The sequence below is a fragment of the Bison bison genome, unplaced genomic scaffold, assembly GCF_000754665.1.
Source record: "Bison bison bison isolate TAMUID 2011002044 unplaced genomic scaffold, Bison_UMD1.0 scf7180017861046, whole genome shotgun sequence".
Classification (NCBI taxonomy): Eukaryota; Metazoa; Chordata; class Mammalia; order Artiodactyla; family Bovidae; genus Bison; species Bison bison.
This window is the reverse complement of record NW_011491618.1, coordinates 1,401,673-1,414,582: the sequence shown is the minus strand read 5'-3', so window position 1 is coordinate 1,414,582 and position 12,910 is coordinate 1,401,673. Positions and strand designations below refer to the sequence as shown.

Sequence of the window (12,910 nt, the reverse complement as noted above, 5' to 3'; positions counted from 1 at the left end):
GAGTCTTTTCCAATGAGTCAACTCTTCGCATGAGGTGGCCAAAGTACTGGAGTTTCAGCTTTAGCATCATTCCTTCCATAGAACACCCAGGGCTGATCTCCTTTAGAATGGATTGGTTGGATCTCCTTGCAGTCCAAGGGACTCTCAAGAAGTTTTCACCACAGCTCAAAAGCATCAATTCTTGGGCGCTCAGCCTTCTTCACAGTCCAACTCTCACATCCATACATGACCACTGGAAAAACCATAGGCTTGACTAGACGGAACTTTGTTGGCAAAGTAATGTCTCTGCTTTTGAATATGCTATCTAGGTTGGTCATAATTTTCCTTCCAAGGAGTAAGCGTCTTTTAATTTCATGGCTGCAGTCACCATCTGCAGTGATTTTGGAGCCCAAAAAATAAATGCTTATACTTCCTATAATAGAGACTTGTTTTTCCTTTCGGCTGCAGTTGGCTTGCCTGTTAGCCCTGAGAAGTGCCACCAGGGGGCGCGAGTGCTAACAACACTAGCCAGGGAGCAGTCGGTCAGGGTCTGGCAGTCTTCGGAGACCTGCTGACTCGTGCGGCTTTTGGACTTTTGCCTATCAGTGGAAAAATCTCTCTTCTGATTACTTGCAGAATATCTGGTTGATCATCTTGCACGAACTTTGACTCTCTGTCAGTGTTTCCAGCTCTGAACCTGAATTGGGACTAATCTGTCGACAGGACTTGTATTAGCAAATGTCTCTCACCCTGTTGTTCCCAAACTGTGAGGTGAAGCGCGCACCACAGAGAACTCACAAGGGGAGCAGTGATGGTGACATCTGGGGACGCCACCTAGACTACTAGCTTAAGATACTTCGGTTTCAATAGCTGCACTGCATTCTTTTGAGGATGTATCTTTAGGAAGGTGGGTTTTTGGAGGCTGCTGTGACAAAAAGGTTCTTTAGGGGGATAGTGTGGAGCAGGATGTGAAGGGGATGGTGTCCAGTGATTTCAAAGGTGGAGAAGTGCGTGCCCAACAGGATACACATTCCATTAGTAATTATGGTTGTTTAAGAAGGAAATTTATCTTTCAATTTATGTGTGTTGTTATACAAATAGTTACTAGATTGTTAGGATAAAGACTTATTACTTGACCCAATTATTTAACAGATGAAACTTGCTTTAGGGGCACCTTGAAAAAATGACATGAAGGGCTGTGAACCAAGGAAGTCTGGAAGCTTAGGCTTTAATTCTGAAGAAATCCGTAAGTCTTTCAGAGCACCCCAGTGATATTAAAACCCTTCCCAACCACTCTGATCAAAGGGAGTTGGAAGGGACACTTCAAAACACAAGGTGTGTTAGAAGTCTGGGCCAGCCCCAGGGAGAGCAGGCTGAAAGGATGCTCTCAAGGGAGAAAGGTTGCCCTTCTAATCCAGGCCAGCTGCCCATCTGGCCACCTTTTCTCTCTGGACTTCAGTGTCCTCATCTGTGCAGTGAGGGCTGGACTCTGATAAGGATGTTAATGAGAACTAATATTTAATGCCCACTTAACAGATTCCAGGGACTATGCTCAGAACTTTATTCATTGTTTGCATCTTACAATAGCTTCGGAGGTGATATCATCTCATTTTATAGACAAAGAAGCTGAAGATCAGACCGGTGACCTGTTCAAGGTCACGGGATAAGAAGGGGCAGAGCTGGGGTCTTGGGGGGGTAAGCCTCACTGCAGAGCTGCCAGCTCCCTACCTTGCTGAAGGCCGTTCTAGGGGTATTAGCTTTTACATCCTGGACATTTTTTTTTTACTGAAGTTCAAGACCATGCATGCCCAGGTGGAAGCATGGTCAGCAGTCACCTAACCGGCAAATCCACAGGCCATTTCCCTCTGCTTAACTGCCCACACGCTTTATACCAGGGGTCTCTCTTTCCTTCTTGGAACACTCCCTCTTGTTTTCTTTAGTATTCATATTCATTTCATCAGTAAATATAGGGAATAAAAGCAATTCTATAAGTTCTTTTAAAGATCCCAGGAACAATAATATGTGAGAGGCATACAGTCTTGTCCTTTACTTCCTCATCATCATGGAGACAGTCTCCTCTTGGTCCTTGTCCTGATTTCCTCAACACTCGTCCTGGCTGACTTTACCCACGTGCTCGGCTGATGGCTGCTTCTACCATCCTTCCACCATGTGAGTGTCCACCCCCATTACAATCCGAGCTCCTTCAGGTCAGGCATGTGGGCCCCACACCTCTGTCCCCAGCCCGGGCCTAGCATCCGGCACAGAGCAGGGGCTTGGTAACAACAGCTGGCTGGACTTGGCCAAAGCCACTCTAATCCAGATCAGGGCAGAGCAACAAGAGGCTCCTAGAGCTCCACGCTCCAGCCAGATGTGCTCAAACGAACAGTTCTTAACCCTCTGTGGGCCACAGAGCCCTGTGAAAATCTGGTAAATAAAAAGTGTGTGTGGGCCCATCCGCGCCACTTGTGGGATACAGTTCCAGGAGGTCATGGGTCTTATGAATGAACCGACTAGGATTAGAGCTTCTACACTGACTGTTAAAAGGCACTAGACAGGTGTATATGACCAGTGAGGAAATCTGTCCATGATCCACTGCTGCATGGAAAAACATGGTACAGAACAAATGAGCGCAGCCTCATTTTAATAAAAGTCATAACTACATGTTTATATCCGCATGTCAAAGGGTGGTTACCTCAGAAGAGGACTGGGGGACAGAGAGACTTTTGGTTTTTGGGGTACCATTCTTTTATAATGAGTTTCCATTAATTTGAAAGTAAAAGTAAGATAAAAAAAAAATCTTAAAAAAACCCCCAAAACTCGACATTAAAGCCTGGGTGTGCAACCAATTAGCATCTGACCTGGGGCCAGCGGGGTGCTGACATCATCATGTGATGCTCCACATCCTGGATCCTCCCTGGGGAGCATCAGAGGGTATGCAGACTTGCTCTGACCCTGTGTGCACTTTGACCTCTGATCCTTGGCCCTCACCCTCCACCCCTACCCTCCTGGCAGAGATCTTTCTCAGATCTTCCAGATGAAAATGCTAAAGGAAACCTTCCTTACTCCCCTCCCCTGGAGAGAAAGGAGGGGTGGTGTGCCTGACCAAAGGCAGCTGTGTGGGCCACCCAAAGCCAACCCTGCTGAGGTCCTGGATTGGGGGGAGGCAGAGGTCCAAGGGGCCGGCTTTGGGGGGCTTGAGCAGCAGGTCTGGGCCTGGCAAGTCCATGCGTTGTGCTTGGAGCTTGTCTGGCTGCCCTGGGGAGGTGAGGAGTGGAGTCCCTGTCCTCTTCTACTATATTAGGGTTGTTTACCTTGTTGCCTGGGACTCTGAGAACCTCAGCAGCGCAACAGCTGAGAAGCCTGGTGACTAAGCTCCCCAGCACAGGCGTTCATCTCCAGGATACTTCACACTCTCTTGCCCTCCTCCCACCCGCCTCTCAGGAGGGACAGCTGAGCCTTCTCTGGTGGCCTGGGGAGGGGACTGCAGCTGAGGCGGTCAGGCACGTGGCCCTGGCATCCCAGCGGGAGATGATGACCCATGCTGGCAAGAACTAAGCACGTGCTTCGGTCAGTGGTGGGGTGGGCAGGGGTGGAGCCGGCTTATTTGACACAGTGTGTCTGAAGTTTGGGGTAATACCTAAGGATAGTCCCCTCTCTCAACCCATTGCCCCGAGGCCCAGACTCTCCAGCTGTAACACCTGGTCATGCACCAGCCATGGAAGCCAGCCCTGTTCACATCGCAATCCCCTCACCCCTTAAAGTCGCAGGCACCCAAGACAGTGGTGCCAGCAGTGTCCACTCTGCATGGGGCCCGAGCAGGCTGTACCTGCCTGTTCTGGCTATTTGGTCCCCTTCCTTTGGGGAATCAGAGTGTGCTGAAAAAAAGCCATCTGAAAACAAGGTCCATCTTTGAATTAGCTTATTTCACGCTGCCCATGGGCCAAGGAAATGGCCCATAGAAATGTTTCTGATTTCCACCTTAGGAAGTCTTTGGGGCTAGCCCTTATTCTTAGCTGAATTTAAGGTCAAGGGCAAGGTGGTTTCCAATTAAGGTGAGGGGAAGAGTCGGGGTAGAAGAAAGGATATCTGAAGGAGAGGAGGGCTGACACCCTCCAAGGTTTGCTGGGCCTGGACAGTGTGATTTGACAGAAGGAGGCCTCGGGTCCAGGCCCGGTTGTGGGGCTGTGGGCAAGGTGCAGACCCTCTCTGGTCTCCAGTTCTAACATCACGGAGATGAGGGAGTAGGAGATGTGACTCAGGCCCCTGCCTCTAATTAGAATCCTAGAAGCTCGAGTCTTCCTCCCCTGCCCCTTCCTGAGGAGAGGGTCAAAGCCAAACTCTGTAGTTGGATAAACTTGCGTGCTTAGTCACTTCAGTCGTGTCCGACTCTCTGCGACCCTGTTGTCCATGGGGTTCTCCAGGCAAGAATATTGGAGTGGATTGCCATTTCCTTCTCCAGTGATAAAGTATGAAGTGAGTGAAGTGAAGTCGCTCAGTCGTGTCTGACTCTTTGCAACCCCATGGACTGCAGCCTACCAGGCTCCTCTGTCCATGGGATTCTCCAGGCAAGAGTTCAGGGGTGGGTTGCCATTTACCTGGGGCTCTCACTAAGTCTCATTGCCTCATATTGTCCATCTCCCAGGACTGATTACATCCAGTCAACAGGAGGCAGAGTCAGATCTGGCTCCCAAAGGGCTCCTGTCAGGGGGCTTCTCTTAGGGAGGCTCCTGTTAGGGGGAGACTGTGCTCTTGCTATTACCTTGCTATCCGCTGTGAAGTTTAAGAGTTTCAGCTCAGTATGAATTTTGTGACAATCCAATGATCTTCCCGGTTTTGACTTGCCCAAGGGGCCTGGCATCAGGAGGGGCCCAGGCTGCACACACAGCCTCACGCTCCCTCTCACATACACACACACACCAAGTGCGGCTCACAGGCGGGGACATGTGACCAGGACTGTCTCCCCTTCCAGTGCCAGCTGACCCAGGGTAGCCAGGATAGCCAGGCTCCGTTAAAGAGAGTCAGACCCATGGTCACCCTGTGACTAACCCTGAAAGAAGGCAAAGGGAAGGCGATGGGCCTCGGGCCGCTGCCCTCCTCAGCTTTGGAGCCCAGCATACCTTTTTGACGGCACACTGGAAGCCGGTCTGCTTGTCCTCCATCCTGTGGACCTCTCCAAAGGAGCCTCTGCCCAGGCAGGGCTGGCGCGTGGCCCAGTGGACCTCCTCTCGGTACTCATAATCCACCGGCTTGAGTTTCTGGAGTTGGCAGGAGAGAGAGGCCGGTTTCAGTGGCCAGGGCAGTGGAGGGATGAAGGTTACAGTGAGGAAGGCTTGCCAGCTGGTGGCCCGTGCCAGGCTGCTGGGCTGAGCTGAGCCCTCGCAACAGAAGACACCAACTGGTCTCAGGCAGGGCTTGGGGTCAGCAGAGGGTGGGGTGGGGTGTGGGGGGACAGGACTACCAGAGAGGGGGTGATAGGAATCAGGCGAAGGCAAAGGAGAGCTTCATGGTCTGCCTGAGGCAATCTGATCCTTGCAATGAAAAAACCTCCTCCCCAGATTTGTGGTTGTGGGACAGAAATGAAATTGTCAACGACCTTGACCGTGAAAAAACATGACTTCAGCTAAAAGGTAAAAGAAAGGGAAGGACAATGAAGAGGGGCAGAGGACAAGGGATAATGTCAGAGATGGATGGGATTAACAGCCAGAAATCTAAGTTTGGGAAAATCATGTAATGTTACAAAGTTATCCAGTAAACTAGAGAGGGAGAAACAAAGCTATGACAAACCTAGACAGCATGTTAAAAAGCAGAGACATCACTTTGCCGACAAAGGCCTATATAGTCAAAGCTATGGTTTTTCTAGTGGTCACGTACGGATGTGAGAGCTGGACCATAAAGAAGGCAGAGAGCCGAAGAATTGATACTTTCAAACTGTGGTGTTGGAGAAGACTTTTGTGAGTCTTCTGGACAAGAAAGAGATCAAACCAGTCAATACCAGGAAATCAACCCTGAATATTCATTGGAAGGACTGATGCTGAAGCTCCAATACTTTGGCCACCTGATGCAAAGAACTGACTCATTAGAAAAGACCCTGATGCTGGGAAAGATTGAGGGCAGGAGGAGAAGGGGACGACAGAGGGTGAGATGGTTGGATGGCATCATTGACTCAATGAACATGAGTTTGAGCAAACTCTGGGAGATGGTGAAGGACAGGGAAGCCTGGTGTGCTGCAGTCATGGGGTCACAAAGAGTCAGACATGACTTAGCGACTGAACAACAAGAGGAGGAAGGTGAAGGAAAGGGGGAAGAGAAGATGGGCGGCCCTGGAGGCGGAGGTGGAGGGGGTGGTGATGGCATGTGTCCATGTGTTTGGGGACTACTTGCCTCGATGAGTAGGACCCCCTCGCTGTCCTCAGTTTCGGGGCTGGGCGCCTGGGGCCTGGAGCCCCCCACTGACCAGGTCTTGGCCAGGCTGGCCAGGCTGTGGGCCTGGCCGGAGCTCACGCTGCCTTGCAAGGCATGTACCAGGTACTCCTCCACGGACAGCTTGTCCCTTGAGCCACGAGACGGGAAGCTGGGCTTCAGGTGAGGGCTGGGCAGGGGCTTCTGGCTATCTGCACAGGCCAGTCTGCCCAGGTGAGGGCCAGGCAGGGGCTGCTGGTCTTCTACACAGTTTGTCAGTTTGCCAAGGAAGAAGGACTCTAGCGGGTGAGGCTTCCAGGGCTGGAGAGGGTGGAATGGGAAGGGGTGAGGCAGCCTGCTGTAGGGGAAGGGCTGGGGCAGGGGGCTGGCGTCCTGTGGGTGGTGGACTTTCCACACGTGGTTCAGACACTGCAGGGGGCTGATCAGTTTGTGGAGTTCTGGTCGAGGCAGCGTTGGCCGCAGGCCCTCCCCAAGCTTCTTAAACCAGAGCTGACCAAGGCCCGGCTCCTTCAGAGGCTTGGTGAACTGCGGGGCATTTCTAACATATGGGGGACCCAGTGGAGGCTCATCTTCCTGCAGGGGAAACACAGCATTAGGACACGGAGCTGCGGTCATGGTGCAGTTCTTCTGCAGGCCCTGAGCCGGGCACGGGGACTGGGGTCGGGGGAGGCCTCACCTGCACTGGGACCGTGCAGCTCTCCTGCTCGGGGGTCCTGGGGAGGGGTTTGGCCAAGGCCACCCCCACCTGAGCCGGGGACTTGGAGCTCTTCTTCTTGCGTTTCTTCCGGGCTTTGCTGCGGCGCTTCCCCTTCCAGCACACACGGGCCATTTTGCCCTCAGTCGAGTGGGCCACATTGTTGGGGATCTGATCAAGACTCTCGGACTGGCTGTCAGATAGACACAGACACGCCGTCTGGGTGTGAGGAGGTGCAGGTAACTGCGATGGACTCACAGAGACCCGAGGTCACATCCCAGCTTAGTCAGGACTTGCGGGAACGCGGGACAGTTCCTGAGCCCCAAGGACGGTCCGGGCCCTCACTGGTAAAGAGGAGGTAGTCTTTTCTGCCAGGTGGGGCGGAGATGGGGTTTAAATGAAACAGCTCATTTAAAAAGGCTACCTGGGGGGATTCCCTGGTGGCTGAGTGGTGTAAAGTCCACCTGCTGGTGCGGGAGACGTGGGTTTGATCCCTGGTCCAGGAGGATCCCACATGCTATAGTGCAACTATAGAGCAACTACAGAGCCTGCCCTCTGGAGCCCGGGAACCACAGCTACTGAGCTCACAGGCCACAACTACTGAAGCCCTAGCGCCCTAGAGCCCGTGCTCCACACCAGGAGAAGCTGCTGCAATGAGAAGCCTGTGCATTGCAACTAGAGAGCAGCCCCCTGCTTGCTGCAACTAGAGAAAAGGCCGTGTAGCATTGAGGACTCGGCACAGCCAAAAATAAATAAATAATTACTAAAAAAAACAAAAAGGCTACCTCGGTGCCTGGTGCCAAGGCAAGCCTCTGATAAACAGTGGTTATTACTAAGGTGAGAGGCTGCACATTGCTCTTTTGATGTGGATGGAGAGAGACTAGGGGGACTGCCCATGGAGAGGGCCCAGAAGGGGGCATGTGGCTCAGAAGGCCACACGCCATGGCAGGCATTCTCAGCTCTGAGTTGGTTTCTGTGGCCTCTGGAGCAAGGACAGTTGATGTTGGTCACCTCCACCCCAACCAGCCCTGGGCCCACCGGGCTCCCCCAGGAATGTAAGGAGTGGCATAAACAGACACCTTGCCCGGGCTGGTGCCCGGGTACCAGGGGAACCTGCCCTGCTCTGACAGCTGGAGGCTGAGCATCACCATGGCTCTAACTCGGCTCTCGCCCCTCTGGATATCAAGGTCCCGGTGGCCCTTCTGAAAGGGCTGCTGCCAAACAGCTGTGGAGCCAACCACGGCCTCAGCTGCTCTCCCATGGCCTCGTCTCCTGCCCCCACAAAGGAGGCCAACTCACCCCAGTTCTGGGGATTGCTAGGGGCCTGCGGTTTCTCAGGCAGTGGAAAGAAGTGAGTCCATCAGAAACCTCCAACCCTGGGTCAAAAGGCATCAGGCTGGCATAAGGAATCTGACCAAACAGGGAGCATTTCTTGGTTCAAGGCCAGGTGCCCTCCTAGAACCTTTTCATCACTAGTGGTTCCCAAACTCCAGTGATACAGGAAGTCTGCCTGGGGAGAGAGGAGGACCTATGTCCAGGTTCAACCTCCAGTTGCCAAGAACCAGTCTTTGGGGCTGGGGAGCCTGGAAACAGACGGAGCCTCACTCAGCCTCCTTTCCACAGGGCCAGTGAGCTGCGAGTCTGCCCCTGCCTGTTTCCAAGCCCTCATCCCTCCCTGGGTGTGTCTCATAGAGGGAAGGACATGTGAGGTTTCTCACCAAGTGGCTTCTCTGGGCCTGCACTTGTGGTCACGCACCAGCGGCAAGGTGCCTCCTGTTCCCAGCACCTCCCTACTGATGGGAACCGAGGGGAGCATCAAGGGCTCCGTGGAGAATACAAATAAAACGTCAAGCTGATGTGACCCAGAGGCAGTCATCCACACGCTGGGAGCAGCTTTTGAAAAGCTTATTTGGCTGGGAGAGCGGCTCAGCCAGGAAGCCTGGGTGGGTTCCAAGAGCCGAACCACAGGTGCTGAAGGCGGGAGCCAGGGGTCATTTGGGAGCGGCTGGGGCGAGCAGCTGGGGTGGGGACACTGCCGCTGTGTCAGCTCGGGGCGCCCCTCTCAGGCTGACCATCTTACCTGTACTGTTTCGAACCAGCGATGAAGATCCGTTCTGAAAAGGTGGGGCTGAACTCTTGGCTGTTCTCACCTTTTAATTAAAGGAAAAGGCGTTGGACGAGCAGAAAGGAGAAAGAAGAGGATTCGGCACTTAGGAGAGCGGCACTTTGCAGATGCCCTCCTGGCCACTCCTCTTTCCCGCGGCTCACCAACTCTCACAGCGGTGACCTCACCCTGCCTTCCCAGCCTGGGGGTCAAGGGCACTGGGTGTGCTTACAACATGGGATCGTTTAAGGGCGCCCACCCCACTTCACACACTGTGAGGTGTAAGTGAGATGGTCCATATAAAACACTCGACACGGTGCCTCGCACACGGCTCAGTATATACTATTACATACGTGTGTGGGTTGAACTACCATAACCATGCCACTCACTTTGCTTTAATTTTTACTCTCTCATCTCTCGTCAAGGACCAGCCAGAAGGAAGCGGAAGATGCGGGGAAGGATGGATGTACGTGGGAAAATACTGTCACCAGCTGTCGGTCTCACCAGGCTCCACCCCAGAAACTTCCTGGGGTGGAGGGAAGGTGTGGGGAGGGAGGGGGTTCCTGGCCCTTCCCGCCCCCTTGGGAGTTTCTCAGGCTCTGGTGGCAGCCATCGTTCTGAGCCATCTTGAGGTCTTGTGAGCAGAAGCAGAAGGACCAGACCAGGCCTCACCCCACCCTGCAGGCCTGAGGGCAGGTGTTCATCCTTTGGGGTGGGGGCCGCCTTGAGGTGGAAGAGGTGTAGAGCCTAATGCCCCAGAGCAGCTTTCCAGGAGACCTGGCCTTTCCTGTCTGGGCCTCTCCAGAGATGCTCAGGCTGCCCGAGGTCCCAGGAGAAGGCAGAGGGACTGCCTGATGATCCTGCAGACTCCCTAGCACCTTGGAGCCCATGTATCCCTGCCTCCCAGCTACCTTCCCCTGCTCTGGTCACCATGGGCAATGCCTCGTCGGCCACCTCTCCCTTCCTGTGTGTCCCTCCCTGGCACTGTCCTGGCTCCCATGGCACACTGATTGCTGGCTTAACCTCCGGTCCTATCTTGTGAGTGTCTCCTATGGTGGTCGCCCTGACCTCCCTCTTCCACAAGGGGACCCTGAGCCAAGCCCTACCTATGGCGAATCACCCTTGTCCAAACGCTGTGCCCCACCTCTCTCTCCGCCACCCACCCCTACCCTGAAGCCGGGGGCTCTTACATTCGGCCTGGGCGATGATGGAGATGGCAGCTGGCCCAGCCTCCGAGCCGTCCTTGGCTGTGCCTTTGGTGATCACGTCGTTCAGGATCTCCCACTTCCCACAGAACACGGGGCTCTTCTCCACGGCCTCCAGCTTGTGGACGGAGCTCTGCTTCTTCCCCATCGCCTGTGTCTTCTCCTTGGCTTTGGCGAACTCCTTCTGCTGCCCGACCGTGGAGCCGGGGGCGCCTGGGCAGGCCATTTCCATCACTGCCATCTCCCAGGCTCACGCTCACCCTGCGAGAGAGACCACACGCAGAGCAGGTCACCCCCAGACCCCAGGGCAGGCTGCAGTGGGAGGAGAAAAGCAGGGGGCAGAGGGCCTTTGCCCCCTCAGGCCACATGTATTTATCCTCCAAATGATCCCAATGGCAACCTTGCCACAGTCTCATGTGGGGTGAGCCCCCCGGCCCTACCAGTTCTTCCCCTCCACTCCACAAGGAGAACTCTAGTCTGCTTCCTCTGGGACATCTGTGGATCAATGTCCAGGTTGGTTCTTTCTTGCCTTTGTAAATAATGGCTGAGTCGTCTTCTGCTGTTTGTTTTGTGGTGAACTTTGCTTCCGCAGAACAGGGGGGTGGATCCCATACTCCAAAGCCATTAGTCACCTCACCGATTCTGCACAAGCCTTGCCTTCTTAGAGACATGCCTGTGCCACCCATTGAGGGCTCTTCTCCAAGCGGAGAGAATCGAGGTTTAGTTTTGTTCCCAAGTTACAGGTAGAGGTATGCATGTACATATGAGTGCATGTACGTGTGTGTGTGTGTGTATATATATATACACGCATGCGTGTATATATATAGATTTGTGTATGTCTATTTATATATGTACACATTATATAGAGACACATATGAAATCTTGTAAAACCTAAAAACCATGCAAGCAGCAACACCAGAACTTGGCTCCTTTCCTGAGCTGCATCTGTTTGTGGCTTTCCAGAAGGGACTGACAGGCTTCCTTCTGTAATGTCCAAACTCACTTGCTGAAAACCTCTTTTGGGGATCGTTTTTCTTTCAGGCAACATTAGTAATGGAATTTCTATTACAGCCCACATACCCCACCACCAACTGACACCTCTAGAAATATGAGGACAAAGCACAAGAATTCATCTCTCTCTGGGCTCCGTCTCCCCCAGCTCTGCGTTCCCACAGAGCCAGATGGGAGAGAGAATGTACTGTTGTGACAATCTGTGCAAAGAGCACGCGGGCTGGAGTGGTCACAAAAGAGAACAGCGCTGCCCTGAGATTGTTAGCAGTTGGGAAGTTTTTTAAAGACTGGGGCTCTGAACTCCCAAGGGCAGTGCCCTACTGGGTCATGACTTGTTTGCGACAAAGCCTAAGAAGGCACTGATTGCAGATACTTTCATAAATGCTCTTTGATGGCAGCTTGTCCCTCAGCTGCTGCTAACAGATGAGGTCTTCTCTGCAGTAGCTCCATTCATCCTGAACCACGCCTCCATCTGCTCTTGAGGGATGAAGACAGACCGTGGGAAGCCAGGCTTCTATACTTCTGCCCTTTTGCCTGATCAGGCTGGAAGCTTCCGAGAGACAGTGGGACACTGGGAAACTCTAGGCTGAGACCTCCTGCCTACAGCATCTGGCTCACCACAGCAGACACGAAAGGCTGAGGCAGCTTGACTGGGGTGTGGGGGTGGGGGAAGGTTTGTCGGTTGCTATGAATTTGATGCCCACATCTCTGCCTTCAAGGGCCTGCTAGCTTTGAACTCAGAGTGGTTCCAGCTTTCAGCCTGGGTGCGGGTGTGGTCCTGCAGGCTGGATGCTCCGGCGGCTGAATGGGTGGCCTCAGTTTCTCGATGACCTTAAGTCTAAGGGGTGCTCTGACTTCAGTTAGGTGAAAGCCCTCCAAGCTGGCTGTTCTACTTGTAAGGGTGCTTTCATCCCACTCCACACCCCTGCAGCCCCTGTCCCTCTCCAAAAGGACTTGATCCAGGGCCTCTTTATAAGAGAAACGAGACCTTACAAATAGCCCCCAGCCTCCAAACCTAACAGTATTAGAGGTATGCCTACAGGAACACTGCTTCAATCTCCTCATTTTTATGGAGGCCTAATTAGGCGGAGACATGCCGGAGATCACCAGTCTGCATGGGGCTGTGTGGAGCTGGGCCTATCGGGCTGTGCTGTCCACTCCCCAGTCCCTGGGCTGCAGGCAAGGGGGGATGTCATGGGCCTCCCTGGGCAGAAGGCTCCTGAGGGCAGAGGTCGTGTCCCTGGTGTGCAGCAGAGCAGGGCACAGGGGGTGCTGGCTGCAGGAGGGAATCAAGGATGATGCCGGGCATCTTGGGATGAAGAGAGAGTTTCACCAGACAGCAAGAGGAATGGCCAGTGGTCAGTCTTGTTCTGAGGCACCCGGCTGTTTAGAGCTAAGCTGCACTCGGGCTCATGTGGCCTTTCCTGCCTGACATGGCTCACCCGGAGCTGGCGCTCCTCCAGACAGGCTGTGGGGCGCCCCTCCCCAACAAGCTGT

At 53.6% G+C, this 12,910-nt stretch overlaps 1 protein-coding gene across 1 annotated transcript in view; it reads right to left on the bottom strand.

Moving 5' to 3' along the window:
* Positions 1–12,910, bottom strand: part of MAP3K14 (mitogen-activated protein kinase kinase kinase 14) — a 43,792-nt gene that overhangs the window by 10,567 nt on the left and 20,315 nt on the right. Inside the window, exons 2-6 of the mRNA XM_010832407.1 lie at positions 10,388–10,663; positions 9,174–9,243; positions 7,076–7,286; positions 6,361–6,972; positions 5,097–5,234 (exon numbers count right to left, since the gene is read on the bottom strand). Of these exons, the coding sequence (XP_010830709.1) occupies positions 5,097–5,234; positions 6,361–6,972; positions 7,076–7,286; positions 9,174–9,243; positions 10,388–10,643 (1,287 nt within the window). The 5' untranslated portion in view covers positions 10,644–10,663. The remainder of the gene's footprint in view (positions 1–5,096; positions 5,235–6,360; positions 6,973–7,075; positions 7,287–9,173; positions 9,244–10,387; positions 10,664–12,910) is intronic.